The 18,720-nt window shown below is 56.9% G+C and overlaps 5 protein-coding genes and 1 non-coding gene across 6 annotated transcripts; 3 read left to right on the top strand and 3 right to left on the bottom strand.

Annotated features, from left to right (window-relative positions):
* Positions 1-297: 297 nt before the first annotated feature.
* Positions 298-4,095, bottom strand: CYME_CMH106C (hypothetical protein; the record flags this gene model as incomplete). Its single annotated transcript, XM_005536015.1, has 1 exon — positions 298-4,095. One exon carries the CDS (start codon positions 4,093-4,095, stop codon positions 298-300), a length of 3,798 nt encoding a protein of 1,265 aa, XP_005536072.1.
* Positions 4,096-4,522: 427 nt separating this feature from the next.
* On the top strand, positions 4,523-5,350 carry CYME_CMH107C (ubiquinone biosynthesis protein COQ7; the record flags this gene model as incomplete). Its single annotated transcript, XM_005536016.1, has 1 exon — positions 4,523-5,350. One exon carries the CDS (start codon positions 4,523-4,525, stop codon positions 5,348-5,350), a length of 828 nt encoding a protein of 275 aa, XP_005536073.1.
* A 778-nt stretch (positions 5,351-6,128) lies between these two features.
* Positions 6,129-8,248, bottom strand: CYME_CMH108T. Its single transcript, XR_002461300.1, has one exon. It is a non-coding gene; the product is annotated as a hypothetical transcript (transcript).
* Positions 8,249-8,499: 251 nt separating this feature from the next.
* On the top strand, positions 8,500-13,758 carry CYME_CMH109C (raptor; the record flags this gene model as incomplete). The annotated part of the gene is made up of 1 exon (XM_005536017.1): positions 8,500-13,758. The coding sequence occupies one exon, from the start codon at positions 8,500-8,502 to the stop codon at positions 13,756-13,758; it is 5,259 nt and encodes a 1,752-aa protein (XP_005536074.1).
* Positions 13,759-14,369: 611 nt separating this feature from the next.
* On the bottom strand, positions 14,370-16,688 carry CYME_CMH110C (hypothetical protein; the record flags this gene model as incomplete). Its single annotated transcript, XM_005536018.1, has 1 exon — positions 14,370-16,688. The coding sequence occupies one exon, from the start codon at positions 16,686-16,688 to the stop codon at positions 14,370-14,372; it is 2,319 nt and encodes a 772-aa protein (XP_005536075.1).
* A 267-nt stretch (positions 16,689-16,955) lies between these two features.
* On the top strand, positions 16,956-17,678 carry CYME_CMH111C (similar to 4-hydroxybenzoyl-CoA thioesterase; the record flags this gene model as incomplete). The annotated part of the gene is made up of 1 exon (XM_005536019.1): positions 16,956-17,678. One exon carries the CDS (start codon positions 16,956-16,958, stop codon positions 17,676-17,678), a length of 723 nt encoding a protein of 240 aa, XP_005536076.1.
* Positions 17,679-18,720: the final 1,042 nt, after the last annotated feature.

Consider the following 18,720-nt stretch of genomic DNA (forward strand, 5'->3'; position numbering starts at 1 on the left):
TAAGACAAAGACTGGTGCTGCGCTAGCGGACTAGGAAGAGAGAGACGGATTACCGCATCCGCGCGCTCCGAAAGGCAAACGTATTGCCGCAGAGACCTGCTGTCGTTCAAATCTCGCAAAGCAGGAAAGCCAGTATAGCGTATGGAAACAATGCTTGATCTGTGCGGTGAGTGTGCATCTCGACGCTGACCGCCGCAAAGGGGACTCGTGTACGACTCGTTGGGTGCAGCTGGCGCCGGCAACGGCATCACGCGACAGGTACCGTCACCAACACGGCCAAATCATTCGTCGAGCTGCTCAGCCGGGCTCAGATACGTTCGAGCGAAAGAATGCCCCCTTCGAGATCCAGGCTTTGACGCGTGCCCGCCGTCGCTCCCGGCACCGTCGGAGCAAATGACCCAACGCCTGCCCGTGTGCTATGCGGCTCGCTATACAGGCGATATCCTCAAATGCAACGCATGCAGCGCAGGCGTCTGCATCGTTCTCTGGACTGGCGTGCCAAGTGGTGTAGGGCGTCGCGTCGACGACATGCGCATCCAGTGCGCTCTCGTAGCATCGATACTGGCAATGTTCAAAGTGAATGAGCGGATACACCGGGCTAATGCGTGCATCGGTGCCATTCGATGACCGCGAATCTAGTGCCAGACAACGAGGTGGATGCACTGCGTCCTCGTAGCGCAGCCTGATGACAAGGAGCGGTCCGTCCGGGTCGTCGGCAGCGTATGCGTACCGCTGCGCCTGGCGTATATCGCCGCCGCGCAGCGCACCCACGTACAGCAGGCGCAAGCCAGGTGCTGCGTCAAACGTATCGAACGGGGTTAGCGTTTCCAGCCCCGATACCCGGATGCGTTGCCGAGGCCAGTGGACATATACGCGACGCGTGAACACACGAGCACCCAACTTGCCGTCAGTCTCGAGTGGAACGATATTCACACCGAATTTGGCGGAGCCTAGTAGCCGCCACACCCCGGGCTGTGCAGATACCGGCACGACACAACAGAGACGCACGAGCGAGCCCTCGTATTTGGTTCGCAGGAGCTGTGCTAGGTCCAGTGGACAATCCCAAACCTCTACCTTGGCTAAATGTTTGCCCAGCGGGTCCGCCACGCCAAGCGTTAACAAGGAGCCTATTTTTGGCGGGAATTTGTCTACGTGTCCTGATGCGTGCACCGCATCCGTGCACGCATCGCTTTCGAGATGCTCAGGGTGCCCGCACGCAGACCAGGCGCCAGGCGTACGAGGCGCCGCATCTGGGCTCCACGAAAATATGGGTACAGGGCAGGCATGGAGTTGCCCGTGTTCAGCATCTGCGACGATCTGTGCGGTGTAGGTTGCGCTCAGAAGGTATCTTGGCTTTCCGGGGAGAGTTCCCGGCTGACGGGGTGAAACATAGGCCCCATTTTTGTCCAACTGTCGTTGTTGTTGGTGGTGGTGTAGCGTTTCCGCGACGAACCTTAGTGGATGGACTCGGTGCAGGACGACGTCCAGGGCGGGAACGGTGCCGCCCAAGGGATCGGTCTGTGGCAGGGTCACCGCCATCAATGCGGATTGCACACGACCTATTGCCTGATGAACGGAATCGCCGATACGTTTCATCGACCAGCGCTGCTTCTGGAACAGTGGCGCTGGATGGACGCTGTTCAGGGACAGGGTTAAAGAGATTCGCTCGATCTGTGCAGCCGCTGTACGGATGGAGCGCCTGCTGGCATGGTGCGGTGCCGCAGCGCTGCACTCTACCCGAGCCGCACCGATGTAAAGACAACCTGCCCTGGTCCATAGGCGATGAGGTGCAGAAACCGATCTGTAGCCAATCTGCGGTCGATATTGTAACGCTCGCTCCGTTGCTGCGAATACGCGCAGGTGATGCAGCCACGCTTCAACGGGCTGGGTACCTTTCGCAAAAACCAAGTAATGCCCGTCGCAAAGCAATAAGCATACATGCTCAGTCTCGATGCTCGTTTCGCAATCGTAGCCTGGAACGAGGAGGAGTCTCATCGGGGGCAGATAACTAAAAGCGTCTGGAGCTCGAGCAATCGCTTCAAACATGGAACTAGAGCGTTGCTGTTCCATGCGACGATGGCAACGCCAGAAGCGCCCGATGAGTTGATACAGCACTTGCCATACGGTTAAGACGCGACCGAATAGTGCTTGCGGCACAGCGAGCTCTATGAGACTCATCTCGTAAATAATCAAGCACCAGTAACGACGAAACCAAGCAAGGGAACCTACTCGATTGACAACCTGGGAGGCATTAACAGTCGGCTCGAAATCTTGCTGAGACACCAGCCAAAAGGTGTCCGTTGGATCCGGCTTTGGGTTTTCTTGAACGGTATCGTCAACGCAGAAGAAACAGAAGAAATCCCACGCATCTAGGACTGCACCTTGGGCACGCAGTTTTGTAACAAGGCGCTCAGTGGCAGTGTCGTCGCGCCCAGTCGCATGCAGCGACTCGAGTTTCGTGATCAGGGCATCCGCATCGTTGCGAGAGCACTTGAACCGGAAACGTATGCTTTCCCAGGGCGCAAACGCCGCACGAATCGCATGCACGGAAGGATGTTCCAGGTCGATATCACATGGAGGGCGCGGAAAACACTTTGGAACCAAAGCTGGCGACCAGTATCCCGTGCGGCGTGCCGCATCGCCGCGGAAGGCAGCATGTGCACCAGCCTTTGGGTCATGTTCAGGGCAGACAGGCAGTGACTGGATCTCTGGTGCATCCCCTGCTCCATGAGCATCGGTACTTGTCTTGCTTCGATGGATGCTTGTCATTGGTGCCTCAGCCTTTGACGGTGGCGTGAAGCGTCGGGCCCGCGAACTGAGCGGTCTTGCAGGCGCTTCTACCGAAGTCACGTCTGCAAACGGTGGTCGAGCGTGACAAACGGATATTCCATTGTCTTGATCGTTGATGTTTCCCGCCCGTTTCGAATTGTCCATGGAGCACGGCGGCCTTTTTCGTGGAAGATTACTATTTGAAGCGGGCCAGATGCATCGCTTGCTGGGAGCTGCGTATGCATTGACGCACGAGCTCGGGCCCATATGCGCTACTTGTGGCTCATTCATTCCACAATCAATAGACATAGATGAAGCGTCTTGGTTGCGGAACTCGCATGGAAAAGCTCGCGAATTTGCAAACTCTTGCCGTATGTGACAATCCTCTATGGATTTGATCTCCGAAAACGGCGATGCATCACAAGCGACTGGTGGACGATTCTCTGCCTCCTCGCTAAAGAGTCGCGCGACTCGGGCGAGAGAAGCGCTCGATGCGACTTGCAGCTGCTGACCGTGACCCGTTGAGAAACCAGTTGCAGCGGCTGTAGCTCGATGTGATGCAGCTCGGGCATCCTTGTCTGCGCCACCTGGAGCGGGATCTTCATGAAAGAGTCGCGCGACTCGGGCGAGAGAAGCGCTCGATGCGACTTGCAGCTGCTGACCGTGACCCGTTGAGAAACCAGTTGCAGCGGCTGTAGCTCGATGTGATGCAGCTCGGGCATCCTTGTCTGCGCCACCTGGAGCGGGATCTTCATGAAAGAGTCGCGCGACTCGGGCGAGAGAAGCGCTCGATGCGACTCGCAGCTGCTGACCGTGACCCGTTGAGAAACCAGTCCTCATTGCAGACTTTGCTTTGTCAAAGTTCATTGCCTCTGCCCGTGTCCCCATGTGCTGTAAATCACCGACACGTTCGACTCCGGTTGCTTCTGTTGATCGGGTAAACACGCGCAACAGTTTCTCATTAGCAGGGCACGTACCCGTCGCTTTGTCATCGATGCGAGCGCGCCCTGGAGACGCGTTCGGTGCGTGAACTAGCGATAATGCTGCACAACCAGCACCATATCGTTCCTTATCTCCTAAGGGTGTGTCAAAAATAGCACTAGTTTCTAGGAACCTGGTCGGTTTTCTACCAAACGCGACATCCGCTGTACTGCCTTCATTATCGGATACTTGCGACTTGAAGTCACAGTGGTTGGGTTCCACGTTCCAGCTGTGTATTCCTTCGTGTCGGAGATCAGCGTCGCTCCGACCGAGTTCCTGCGTTATGCTCGTCGGTGTGCAGGTATCTACGCGGTCGACGATAAGCGACTGGGGCGGGTTTTCCATAGGCGCCGACCCAGCCCCCGTTTGCGCCGCTGCGTGCGGGAAACGGCTATGTTCTCCCAAGGCGACAAGATAGCAAGCCAACAAACCACTATTCAGGGCACTTTCGCTCTTCTTGAGACGTTCCGCTCGAGTCTCACACCGCAGTCGAAGCAGACAACCGACGTTCTGCTGGCCTTCAGCGCGACACACCGTTTCTCAGCCACGGGGATTCGAACGAGAGCGCCGAGCGCCAGGCGTAGCGCGGGGGTGGCCCTGGGCGCCGCACACGCATCGGCATGCATTCTGAATGGGCAGAATTATATAATAATGATTCATAAGGTGCATGATGCATGCATGCCCCATTCTGATCACGACTCGTCTACGGACGCCACAACATGAAAACATCATCGATTCATATGATCCTTGCAATAGGCAGTGTGCGTACCCTATGGCGTTCTACAGCTCTTTATCGCGTCCGCATTGGTATCGACTACTACGGGTGCAGGTGCTGAGGCTTTCGATCGAAAATCGACAGGAAACGTGCAGGTTGGCGTTTCATGAGCAGAAAAGGAACTGGCGGCAGTTTGCGTCTGCAAACGGCAATGCTGCTGGTGCTGCTGACGGGAACGCTGTACCCAACGTAGAGCCTTCGGGAACGGAGCAGAGCTCGAAGGAACCTAATGATCTTTGTACGCTAGAATCTCAGAGGAAAGCGGTTCTAGATCGGATGATTCGTGTAGATCACGCAGGCGAGATCGGTGCTCGCCGCATCTACGACGGGCAGTTACGCGTCCTCGGAGGTACGCCCGCAGCCCCAATCATACACCACATGGCGGAGCAGGAACGACGGCACGCAGAAGTCTTCGATGAGCTCGTAAAGCGGTACCGGGTGCGGCCGACAGCGCTACTACCGCTTTGGAACTTGGCCGGCTTCTTACTGGGTGCTGGTACAGCGTTATTGGGGCGCGAGTCCGCCATGGCCTGCACCGTTGCCGTCGAAGAGGTCGTGGCACAACACTACGATGATCAGCTGCGGGAGCTCATTGCTTTGGAGAAACAGCACGCCTCGGTAGACGGAGATGTTGGACCCGCAGGAGCAGCCAAATCGCCTGAAGCGCAGCTGCGTCACTACATCCGACAGTTTCGTGACGAGGAGCTAGAACACAAGGATACTGGTCTGGAACACGGCGCCGAGCTGGCTCCGGCATATCGTTTACTTTCTTTCGCTGTGCGAACAGCATGCCGCGCAGCTATATTCGTTAGCGAACGGATCTAAGTACGAAGCGTGTTTCACCAATGCGGGGGCGTGTCGGTCTCGCATGGAGCGCGAGCTGAAGTGCGACTGAGCTCCATGTTTTGACGAAAGACCCAGACACGACCGCACGGACTTTATTGTGCATGAGACCCAAACTCACGGCTGTACCGACGTTAACCGCGTGTTCTTTGGAGAGTCACGTTGCACGGAGCGGAGATGCTGCATGGGCTAGCCAGCCGTCTTTATAGCCTTTTATTTCGGTTGTGTTTCACACCCAGGTGCGAGCAATGAAATGCGATTTCGCGGTTCATAGCAGGTACGTTCCAAGTGCGTTCTTTTTCAAGAATAAAAAATCCAAGGGAGAGGTATGCGCATGGAATCGGGGATCTTAGAGGCCTGTCAGCATCGGGTGACTGAAAAAAGACGAGGAAAAAATCCTCGTCTTGCCGCGCATTGCGCAAGGAAGAGCAAATACGGAAGAAGAAGAGTGGTGATAGTCGAGAAACGGAATTCGCCCGACGCTACGTTGCCGAGACTCTAGTGGAAGACAAAGCACGAGTGCTAGCCATTTTCGCAATGGTGCGTTCCACCTGCGTCAATGCATGCAAGGAGTTCATCAATCGACACTTCAGTGGCACCATCAACATAAGACGATGTGTCGTGCTGAAGACGGGACACGAGAAGCTGATGTGATACAACTTCGTTGGACAGCCTCTCAGTCTCGAAGCATGCCTGGATAAACTGAAGCCGATAGCAGGCCGCTGGTCAAAATAGGCTGGGAGGCGTCACTGGATGGTTATCGGTTTACCGTCCATGGTCGTGGGTCAGTTTTTTTGTTTCATCGACATGTACATATAATCTGCATGCAGTATCTGCTGCACCAGACAGATCATCAAGCGAACAGTGGCAGATAAATCACTGCTGGACACTCGTGCGAGATTTTGGGGAATATCGGCAACATGCACGTTGCCATGGAAAGGACCTCCCATCATCGGAACTGAAAGACATAGAAACGCGCCTCAGAAGAACCCTAGACTACCATTTCCGTCTCGGTTTGTAGCCAGACGAACGGTACTTGGTATCATCTCTTCACCGTTACGGAATGGCAATCCCTATCGCCCAAGCGCTATCCACAAATATGTGTCTCGATCAGCGCCACCGCATCCGCGTGGTTCTTTAGTTCGCTTCTGGTGCCGACTTCTGTCAGTGCGGCGCCCGAAGAGACTTGATGCATTGTCCACGACCTAAAGGCGTCCGAATCATCGTAGCGACTGACCCAGAATACGACGTCATCGATCTGAGCGTGCAACATGTGGTGCAAAATTCGCAGTGGAGTTTTCGCATCTGATCCATGCACGTTGTTCCAGCGCACCGTTTGAGACCCCGAACTACACTTACTGTGTGACGTACCTGATCCACAACACGGAACGAACGCCTATGACCGGCTCTAGGGGTCCCAAAATGCACAAATCTCCAGAACCAGAGGCAGTGCGTTCCATTCTGTGTGAAGAGGAAGCCGTCTCTCCTGCACGGGATGGAGGCACGAGAGTGCGAGCACCCGCACGCTCATCAGCCGCAGAATCCCATATTGAGCACTGGTCTAGGAAGAGCGCCGCTTCTATGTGGTCCAGATATGCGCTGAGAAGCACGACACTGAAAATGTACGCGCAGATCCTCGATCAAGGTTGGAACGAGGTTCACCGCGACACTGCGCATCTACTTGGTGTCGAACGGACATCGCGTGCGAACATCCCTCGGACAGCGTCTCTATCAAAGTCAGCGATCCATTGTGTCTATACAGTTAAGAGCCCTGTCGTAGCAAGTTCAAGTGGTGCCGCATATCCATTCTTCGCAGAGCACGGAGTTGATCTGTTTAGCAGCAAGGCAGCTGGCGAGACGCAGAGCCTCCCAGGCACCTGTTCTCTGATTCACGGATACTATACCGAATCTATTTTGAGCGCCGGATGCAGACAAGGTACATATCGTTGGAACGCGAACCATCGACCGGAAACGCGACGCGCAAAGTGGCACCAAGCCTGCCCTCGTCTGAAGCGAGGCTCACAAATGCCTTGGAACTGCGGCATCGAAACCATCTACCCACACCTGTCCCGTATCAAGATCGAAAACACCCTTGAAACCCTTGTCTGTCAAGGGTGCATGCCGGATCCGACCAACTGCCATGTGAGTAGGTCAGTGCATCGCGTCTGTGGTGAAGAGAGCGTACGGAGGCGTGTAGCGGGCTGGGCGCTCCCCCAGGAGCCATGGCGATATCGGGAGCATCGCGCTTTCAGCATCTCGACGGAAGGGTTGTAGAGAGCTGCCACCGTCCGCTCTAAAGCGTAGATCTTTCTCAACTTCTTCTGGAGCAACGCTCTACAATTTTCTGTGCTGTCTGGAACGAAGATCCATACTGCAATCGTCTAGCACGTGCGCTCCGCTCGGGTTGCCGGCAGGTGCATGCACGAGTCTCCATTAGCTGTGCCCCTGTGCTTTGTCATAACGCTATATATGTACTTTCCCAGTCTGTACAGCGTCGGAGCTACCGCGAATTCGAGTGTAACCGCCAGAGACGCGCAGTTTCGCTCAGTGGCAACGAATAGCTCCTGCCGCGCAATCTTACCTCTTTTCCCGAGGAATCAGTAGGTACTGCTTCCCGAACTGCTCCTCTGGTTCACATCCCTGTTTTGAGGCGTCAAGGCCCTGCGATTCGCAAGGCAGTAGCGCCCCCGTCCGTTGCAGAGCTCCACTGGACTGGGTGTACCCAGCGCTTCGGCCTGAAGGCAGATAACTCGACACGTCGGCCTCGTACAGCGGCCCTGTAGCGCTTATGCACTGCTTAAACCCAGTGGACTGGAGTTATCCAACTCTGACTCCAGAAAGAAGAACAACACTTTACCAGTTGGCGGTAAAACAAAAGCCACTCCTGGAACGCTTTTCGGGCAACGATCGCCTGTGCAGCGCGTCAACGCGAACTCGTTGCCGTTTCCCCAGACTGGAGCGCCTTTCCTGCGTCGTGCGTTGCTAGCTACGAGTCAAGTCGGCACAAAGCCGGACTTTAGCAGAGGTAGTGGTCCAGTCTAGCACGTACGTCGCTATGGCCGTCTTTTTCCAGGGCAGCAACAGTGGCTTCAGTAGCGGTACCGTCTTTTGAGTGTGTAGAGGTCCTCAGCATGCCTTCGTTGGTGTCACGCGTCTCGAGGCTTCCAGTCGAAAACGACGACGAGCACTTGACGGACGCTAGCAACGATGATGCGCTTACAAATGAAACAAAAAGCGAGTACTCCGAAGCTCTCTCGACAGCTATGAGTGCATCTTTGAGTCTCGATACAACCAAGGAGCTTCCCGTGGTGTACGCAGAGCCGTACCGCGCTATGCTCGTGGATCAGTTGCTTCTCGAGTCGACGCGGACCCGGTCGACTTCCGTCAGCTTCACGAGAGGGATAGGCGCTGAGCTGGACGATTCTATGGGCAACCAAAACGGATCCGTTTGCGAACTTGCAGCGCAGCCGGAAACCAACCTCACACCGAGCGGCACACCGAACTTGGCCGGCAGTTGGCAACGCCCTAGCCGCTTTGAGACACCGCACGGCTCGTTGGACACCATTGTTCACTATTTGGAGAATGTCCGCCAAGATATTCGCGCAGAAAACATATCAGAAAAGTACGTTCCCGGGACGCCAGCGGCAACACTCGAGGTACTGGACCCCACCCAGATTCTCAAGTCCTGGCGAGTTCGAGATCGATTCAAGACAGCAGCAGTCGCGTTGGTGCTCTGCCTCAATGTAGGCGTGGATCCACCTGATGTCATCAAACCGACACCATGTGCTCGGGTCGAGTGCTGGATCGACCCCTTCAGTATGTCACCGCAGAAAGCATTGGACTCGATCGGCAAAGCGCTGCAGCTACAATACGAACGATGGCAACCACGTGCTCGGTATCGGGTGCTCACAGATCCGGTCGCGGATGAGGTCAAGAAACTCTGCCTAGGTCTACGTCGAACTGCGCGTGAGGAGCGGGTGCTGTTCCACTTCAACGGCCACGGGGTACCGAGACCAACCGCCAACGGCGAGATCTGGGTCTTCAATAGAAACTATACGCAGTACATCCCGCTGAGCCTCTATGACTTGCAGAGTTGGCTGGGAGCTCCAGCGGTCTATGTTTTTGATTGTCCTGCTGCTGGACTGGCGATACGTGCCTACCTCCAGTTTGCCGAGCAGCGCGAGCATGAACAGCCGTACCAGCAGCACCAGACGGGAGCGTCGCATCCCCATATGGGTGCAGAGGACGTTCCAGTGCAGAGTGCCGCGTTGGCTAGTAGTAGTAGCGGCGGCGGCGCCAACGCTCGAACAAGTCGTGCTAGTTTGGCAGGCGAGTCACTCGCAGCGGGTGAACGTGCGGCAGCTGCTTCCAGCGCATCGAGCTATGCCTCCTTCGTGCGTGACTCGTTCCTGCTGGGCGCTTGCCAGGCCGATGAATCGTTACCGACTACCCCGGACTTGCCGGCGGATTTGTTCACAGCCTGCTTGACGACGCCCATCAAGATTGCACTGCGGTGGCAGGCACTGCGCTCTGCAGGGAGAAGCATCACGATGGACATGATTGATCGCATACCTGGACGTTTGAATGATCGAAAAACCATGCTCGGTGAGTTGAACTGGATCTTCACGGCGGTTACCGACACGATAGCGTGGAACACATTCCCACGAGCAACGTTCAAGCGACTCTATCGCCAGGATCTGCTGGTTGCGAGCCTTTTCCGCAATTTCCTTCTGGCTGATCGCTTAATGCGGCAGTTTAACTGTACACCGGTGAGCTATCCCCCGTTACAGGCAACACATCAGCACCCGCTTTGGCAGGCCTGGGATCATGCTGTCGAAGAGTGCTTCGCACGGTTGCCGTCCTTGTTGCAGCAGGACGCATCGGAAGGTCGCGTTTCGGGAACGGGAGCAACAACTTGCCTGGCAATGCGCACCGTGGCTGCCGCTGGTGCTGGACGAATGGCAACTGCTGGTCCGTTGCTGAACAACGCGAACCCGCTCCACCAGGGTTACGGCGGCATGGGAGGCGTCGCCGTCCCTGCTGCTGCTGCTGCTGCTGCGAATACGACAGTAGCGCAGGCGCCTATCCACTTGCTTCCTAATGCACCGACGGATCCTGGCGCTCCACTGACCGCGGCGAATCATCTGATGCGTCCAGAGCCGCGTGGGAATCTGGAAGTGCTCCACGACCTCTACGACTATCGTGAGGCCGGCACCACCTCGTGCCGAACGCACGACACAGTGCAAGCGCAGACACACCATGTCGGAGGAATGCATCGAGTGCAGGGGCCTGGTGTCACCAATCCAGCGGCACAGCCGACGCTGGACCTCTCGGCAGCGACTGGAGCCGGATCGAACGAGACGGGTTTGACGGCCCCGCTGTACGCTCACTCGCCCAGCGAAGGAGACGTATCGCTGCCGAGTCCGTTCTTTGAGAACCAGATGGCTGCGTTCGAGGTGTGGTTGGACTTGCCCGCACATCGACGAAGTCCTCCAGAGCAGCTACCAATCGTCCTGCAGGTGCTCTTGTCACAGGCGCATCGTCTACGTGCGCTTCAGCTTCTCTCTCGCTTCCTGGATACCGGCCCCTGGGCCGTTGACCTGGCGCTCTCGGTAGGCATCTTTCCGTACGTCTTGCGGCTACTCCAGAGTCCAGCTGCAGAGCTTCGCGCGGAGCTCGTGTTCATCTGGGCGAAGATCTTGGCCGTTGATCCGGCGTGCACAGAGGAACTATTCAAAGAGAGTGGCGAGCGTTACTTTCTCACCAGCTACGCTGCTGAGGACGCGAGCGCTGTGCACCTGGCTTGTGCGGCCTTCGTGCTCTGCCATGTGTTGAACAAAGCCGTGGACGCATTCGGGGATGCGAATCTCCTCGCACTCTTCCTTCAGCGCCTGGAGCATGCCTCTGAACCGGTCCGCCGCTGGACGCTCTTCTGCCTAACAGCCTGGATGGAGTCAAGTCGAAAAGTGCCTTCCACGGGGACCGTCTCGACAGTACTGGAGCTGTTGCGCACGGACCTGTCGCCCAAGGTGCGCGCTGCCGCAGCACAGACGCTAGCAACGATGTTGCGCTTCGATTATTGCACCGCTGATATCATCGAGGCGTTCCAGCAGAGCGCATTGAATGAAGTATCTGCAGTGGTGAGAAAGGAGATAGCGCTGGTGACACTGGCTGCGAACCGGCCGGCACAGACAGTGCTGGTGCGTGACCCACACCCCGTTGTTGCCGCTCTCGCGGAGCACTTTGGGGCAACGCTAGCGGATGCGGGCGCTGAAACCGCCCCAGTGCACGTGCCAGGATCGCCTCCGAGAGCTGCCCAGATGCCGGCGGCGGCAGCAGCAGCAGCAGCAGCAGCAGCCGATAACGATATTGACGACGATGAAGAAGACGCAACAAACGCGGGCGCATCCCAAGTGCCTGCAGTTTCCGAACGATGGACCGCTAGCCGGCCGCCTGAGGCCATGCAGTTGCGACCTGCATCCGCGACGGGCACGTCCTCGAGTGATCCAGTGCAACAGCAGCAACAGCAGCAGCATGGACCGAGGCAAATCCTGCGACGTGCCTCGGCCTCGTGGAGCAACCTAAGGCGATACGCGTGGAGCAGTACTACTGCTGCGGCTGCGGCTGCTACTGCGCTTGCCGCGGAAGCACCGCGCACGACCGGCGACCGCTCACAAACGTCGTCAGCATTTCCAACGGACGCTCACACTGAAGCAGCCAAAGCCCAGAAGCACATCATGGGCGAAAGAGGTTCCAGTGACGCGGAAACTCGTACCAGCACCGCAATAGCCGTTCGACTGGCACGTCCACAGAGTCAACCCGAGTTGCGTGCCGCAGCGACCCTGGAGCTGGAGGAGCGTCGTGCGAGTCGCAGTCGCCACGGTCGACTCGATACTTACCAGCCTCGCGATTTGTTTCGATTCCCGCATGAGGCGTTTACGTTCTCCCGTCGACGTCGCATGATGCATATTCGCGACTACAGCTACCAGGAAGTGCTGCAGAGCCAGACCCGAGAGCGATGGTCAGGTCACGAGCCCATGGAACCAACCCGGTTGCAGCAGCGGATGGAACGGCGCTCAGAGGCTGCCGCTGCCGCCGCTGCCTTGACGCGGCTCAGAGAGCGCTGGGTTACGCGTTTGCAGGCAGAGCAGATTTCGGCATTGTGCTTCCATCCGTCTCAGCAGCTCGTGCTATCCGGCGATGCCTCTGGCAATGTCGTAGCACTGCAGCAGGAAAACGGTGAACGCTGCTGGCGCCTTGGGGTTGGGTCGAACGCCAGCGCTATTGCCGCGCTGCGTGTGGTGAATGCACACACGACCTGGCCTCTGCTGCTCGTTGCGACTGCCGACGGGATTGTACGCTTCTATGAGTCACAACAGCAGGTGTTGGCAGCGTTCTCCGCAATATCACAAGCGAGTCGAATGCCTGGCATGACGGACGCGACTCCTGCTAGCCCAGGTACGACAAGCAGGCGGGTATCTGCGACAACACCGGGTGCCAGCACGCCTCGTGATCGGGAACTCGTATGCTGCACCACCACCACCACCACCACTGCGTATTCGAACACTGCGGGATCGAGACAATGTCGGTCACCGTCAGCACCAGCGATATCACAGACGCCAAACGCGAACTCGCATGCAACGATGCCTGCAGATGTAGCGGGTCTTGCTTCTCCTCCATGGCGGGTGTCATCGGCGGGAGGTGCTGGAGAAGCAGCAGCGCTTTCGCCGGTAGATCGAGCGAGATACGACGAAAGCATGGCAACTGGTCGAGCGTTTGTCTGTGACTGGAGCCCCTGGCACGGTTGGCTGCTAACCGGCGGCCTCGAGCAGGGCACCATTCGACTCTTTGACGCGGAACGCGAGATGTGTATCTGGAGCTGTATTGCCTCGTCGTATCGAGTGACGGCGGTAGCGCACCTGGGATCCAGCCTCTTCGCGGCAGGCTGTGCGGATGGTAGTGTCTACACATACGATACGCGCACGGGAGCGATTGAAACGGAACTCTTGGAGCACTCCAGTCCGGTTATATCCATTGCCGGTCGATGGAGTCCGACGCCCGCCCTGGTGACTGCCGCTGCCGCCGGTGACATTCGTGTCTGGCCCTTGGCCGCTGCCTCCAGTTCGGTGTGTGTGGTTGCTCATCGACGCGATCTGACGGCAGCAGCTGCGCATCAGGGGATGCCCTGGATCGCCACTGGTTGTGCAAGTCGCTGTATCAAACTCTTTGGCGAACAGGGTCAGTTGTTGCAGTTGATTCGGCACCATGATGGAGCCGAGAATCCTCGTATTGGTTCGATTAGTTGCCTCGAGTTCGCAGCGCAGGATCTGATGCTAGCAGCCGGAGATGTCGACTCGTCGGTGACACTGTACACCGCAAGCAGCAACTAGCTGGTACCGATGCAAACGTGTCTCTGGATGGATCTGGATCCTGGCTTGCTCTGTTCTGAAGCGCTGCTGTTTCAGCTCGTGTGACGCGGTGTAAGCGGGTGCTGGTCCTTGGAGATGACGCGTTGGAGGCTGTGGATCAGGGTCCAGGGCTGCTCTGGCATACTTTGCTGTCGGTGCCGTTGCCGCTGTTTTTGCAGGTAACCAATGGATGCCCCGGATATAGAAACCAGCAGCAGGTATAGTCGTAGGTTTGCTTCATTTGATACTGCTTCACGCGTTTGGCTCCCCCGTTGACTCGACCATGTCTCTGGGGAGGTCGCTTGCTCGCCTCACTTCATCATCATCCTCATCATCAACCAGTCTAGACTAGACCACGGGATTATCCGCGTGCAATACAGTCTGAAACTCGTTGTACCGCGTTCGGTTTTCTGGCGACAAGCATGCTGTTCGCTTGACGTTCCAGCGTTGCATCGGGTACCATGCCGTGCAACGACTTCATTACAGTGCTCACTCGCAAATGCGCACTTGCGGATTCCACCGCAACACAGACACTGGTCGCATCTCCTCGATGGATCGTTCAAATTGCTGCGTCGCGCACCGCAGGGACTCACTCACTGCATACGGCACTCGCGGCGCTGACCGCTGAGCGTACCACCACTACTACTACTACTACTACTCCGATAGCGCAGCGCAAACTGCCGAACACAGAGCGCGATCAGATCCCGCTGTTCCGCACTGTTCGCTCGAAAGGCAAAGGTATGTTTCAGGGTGAGGCTGAACGCATGCGCATCCGTCTCATCGAGGGCGACTTTGATGAAGGACGTCCAAGACTTCTTCTCTTCCGTAATCCAGTGACCCTCGCGGGGGTCAAAGTCCTCCGTCGCATGATAAAGGGATTCAGTCCAAGGATCAGCGGCACCAGCACCAGCACCAGCACCGGATGCTTGGTACGACTGCGCCGGGCGCTGAACGCTCAGATAGCGCTTGTGGACGAGGATACAGCGTGGAGCGCCCGACGCCTCGTCGCGAACCAGAAAAGCAGCGCGACCTTCGAGCATCCACACCGAGAGGCGTTCCTCCATGGTCGGATCTACCTCGATTGGTGCAGTGAACGCTTGCAGCGCGGGTAGCCCCGCGGTTGCCTCGGTAACCGCGGCAAGTCGCATACCCACATCATCCGCTGTCGTTCGATAGCGATAGCCTTCAGCGCGGTAGGCGTATGGTGTAATGGACGCTGTTCGACGCGACAAATGATACCAGCGCACTCTTGGACCGGAACTCGATTCGAGACCGTTCATCACTGCTGTCAGCGTACGATTATTGAAACATTCACCCTGGATGACCAGACGGGCATCCGCTTGGATGCGATCACTGGGAATCTCGGTACGTTCGGAGCGCTCTGGTCGAGTACCCTGCGAATGTTCATGCAACGTTGCTGTTGCTGTTGCTGCTGCTGCTTCTGCTGCAGGTGCTCCGCCTCGCGCCAAGCTCCCTGCTACGCTTGGTGAGAGATGTTGTGAGGTTTCGTGTCCATGCGGCTGCGCTTGGCATCCTAGTTTGCGAGAAGGAGTTAGCGGCTCAATCTGGTCTTCGTGGAGCGTTTCGATGTCCTCGGGAACGCGTTCAGCGCCGCGTCCACCGGGGGTGTCGGCAGCACGCCAGGCACTGAGCCTGGCAGACGATGTGGCTGGTTGCGCCTCTACAGCAGCGAGATCAAGCGGTGCGACCGTCTCTATCGATTGTTTGCTCCAGCTCGATGCTAGCCTAGCAGCGGCTGGGCGTGCCCTTCGAACGGAAGCGCCGCTTTCCAGGCGTGTACTGTGAGAAGCTGACGGTGTCTGTGACAAGCGCATCTCACGAAGCGGCACGCCTGGGGCATCGTTCTCGGAAAGCTCGCGGGGATGCGTCCAGGGCATCTCTGGTATTTGGGCGTTATTCTTCAAGGAGACGGATCCCGAGGTGCGTTCTGGGGAAACACCACTGGCAACCGCGCAGATGCTGAGGTCCGAAGTACCACCGGACGACCCTGGCACGGATTCCGGTACCGCAGGTTCAGCACCCGCACGTGAAACGATGCCTATCGGGTGTCGCTGTGCTGGTGCAGTGGCATCGGGACTTGCAGGTAACGCACTGGTAACGAGTGCTTGTTTTTGTGCACGCAAAACCTGAACCAAGTCTGCCTGGATCGCATTCTCCTCATCAAGGCCCTGGAGACGTTGCAGCTGTTGATCTCGCTGAGTTTTCAGCTTGTGAAACTCCTGCTCTCCTGCTTGAATTTCATTTTCTAAAGAAGAAAGTTCGGCAGCCAGACGTGTCTTCTCGCTTTCGCCGGCGGCAATCTGAGCAGTTCGTTCAGCGTTCTCTCGACGCAGTCGCTCGATCTCAGACTGAAGATGCTCCAGTCTTCGGCGCAGTGGTTCAGTCATTCGCGTGACCTGTTGCCAGGCTCCAATACGCGTCTGGAGGAGTTCGCGTTCGCGCAGGTATCGTTGCCGCATAGCCTCGCGCTCGCTGAGCTGGTGTAACAGCGCTCGTAGCGTTTCATCTTCGCGTGGTTCCTCACCACCAGCTAGCTCTAAACGCTGCCGTGTCAGGTCCAAAACCTCTTCATACGCTGCATTGAGTCGCTCTAAAGCAGCGTTTGTATTCTGGAGGAGACGAAGCACCGAGCTCTCCAGAGCGCGTTTTGTTGTTGCCGCTGATCCTAGAGAGCTTGTTCGACGCTGGTTCACTGCAACCTGCACTTGAGACAGACTTCGTTCCCGTTCCGTCAAAAGTTGTTCCAAGTTCGCTAGACGTGTACGCTCCGCGGCGATTTGGGGCTCCAGGGTTTCTACGCTCGGGTCGAGAAGGCGACTGGGCTCCGCGCTCGTCTCTGCTTCTGAGCGCAGCGGCGGATGCTTCAAGGAAGCGTCCCAGCTTGCATCCATGCAACTTGTGGCTGTCGTTGCCTATCGTCTATTCTTCTACTCTCAAATTGATGTGGCAAAGCGTGCCAGTAGCCGCAAGTCGCGCAGCACCACAGAAACCTATCAGAAGGAGAAAAAAGCTTCAGCCCGCCGGCGAGATACCGACACGGCAGTCGTACCCGCAGCAGGGCAACGCGTAACGGTCGCTTCTTGTTTGGCGTTCGGCATTCGCTGAGCGAGGGAGCTCCACAGAGACTAGGCTGGCGGTGTGTAAACAAGTTTTATAGGATGTTTGTTAGTGGTTGCAAGTTTTGGTGGTGTTCCTTGACGGATGCGCGCGCCAGGTCAACAACAGAGTGGTCGATGCCGGTGCGCTGGCGAGCGTCTACGTCGGAGCGGACCCGCAGCCGCACCTCAGCCGGGGACCTGAATGCTATAGAGCGACGACGCTTTTTCACCCCTGTGTGGTCTTTTAGGACAGCTGTTACCTCGTGTATGGCTTTGGACGAAACAACACCTACCCAGAGGGAACGACGCGAGAGCAGCGGAGCGCATCGACTGGACGGCTGGTTTGCGCTGCGGAAACGGGTACTGCCTCGGGACACGGACTACGCTGGTGTGGTATGGCACGGTCGTTACGTGGACTGGTTAGAGGAGGCGCGAGTGGAGTTTCTAGCTGCGCGCGGCTTTACATACGAACAGCTGGTGCGGGAGTGTCAGTGCGAAACACCTGTGATTCAGCTGTCGCTGAGCTACAAACGGCCAGTGCGGTTTGGTGAAGTCGCCGACGTTCTTCTCCGAGTCTGCCCGAGACAGCGAACGAGTGTGCGTATTATTTTCGAGTGCCGCATCGTTGCGGCAGCGGCGACAGTTGTCTTACCTGAAAACGAACAAACGCCTGTCGGCACCGTTTATGTTGACGGACGCGTCGAACTGACGATCGTGGATCGCAACACCGGGCGGGTATTACGGAAACTCCCGCCCCAGCTGGAGAAGTCGCTTTACGGCTAGGTGCTGTGGCTGTCCTGCGCGTGTACTGGCTCTGGGTGCGTTTCTTCCGTGTTTCCGGGACAGGACGCCGTGGAAGATACATCCATGAACATTCGTTTGAGGCAATGCGCGAAGCAGACCGGTTCTTTCGCCTGCTATACAAGCTGCCTCGAACACAGATGCATGGTATTGCTGGCAACGCAAATGCATTGCGAGAACGTTTGTATTCCGTGCTCGAGGATGGGCGAGATGTCCACGTTCACAGCAGTCCGGGTTGTTTCTGGTGCAGCTTTCCATGCGCACGCTTGTGCGGGACTCGAAACGTACCCTGTATTTTCTACATTATCCAAATAATTGTCAGCCTGCTCTGGTCTAGCTGGCACGGAGACGTGTTCTGCTCTGCACTCGAGGCTGTTGCGATCATCTCCAATGAAATATTCGAGATCCTACGTGCTTGCTTCAAATGGCGCGCGGATAATGCACTACGGAAAAAAAAGTCACGGTTTTATACCATGCGCATCGTGGTGTAAAAGCAAGTGCTTGGTGCACGTTTTTGCGCACACGCGTTTGCCGCTGGATAGTCATAGGACAAGTGTGGGCGAGCCCCAGCGCATGCGATATTCCTCTCGTTATGATCCTGCACGTCGACGGTGCTTCACCTCTAGGTGCACGTCATCAAATGCGTTTTCGCGGTATATAGGAGATGCATTCGAAGTGCGTTCATTTGAACAAATAAAAAATCCAAGGGAAAGGTAAACGCATAAAAGTTAGGGAACCTGGAGGGCCGGTGTCGTTGGGTCCCACAAAAAACACGAATAAAATCCCCGTCTCGTGGACGATGGAGAGACGAAGAGCGGAGATAGGCGGGGAGAGGGCATTCGCCTGACGGGACGATGACGAGACTGTGGTGGCCTAGAGGGCACGAGCTCCAGCAATTCTTGTATTGATGAGTTCCGCCAGATGCAATAAAAGTACGGCGTTCGTGAACGGAGAATTCAACGCCTCCATCGATACAAGATGATGTGCTGTGCCGAAGACGAGACCCGGGGAGCTAACACGAGCT

Source organism: Cyanidioschyzon merolae, chromosome 8 (assembly GCF_000091205.1).
Source record: "Cyanidioschyzon merolae strain 10D DNA, chromosome 8, complete genome".
Taxonomy (NCBI): domain Eukaryota; phylum Rhodophyta; class Bangiophyceae; order Cyanidiales; family Cyanidiaceae; genus Cyanidioschyzon; species Cyanidioschyzon merolae.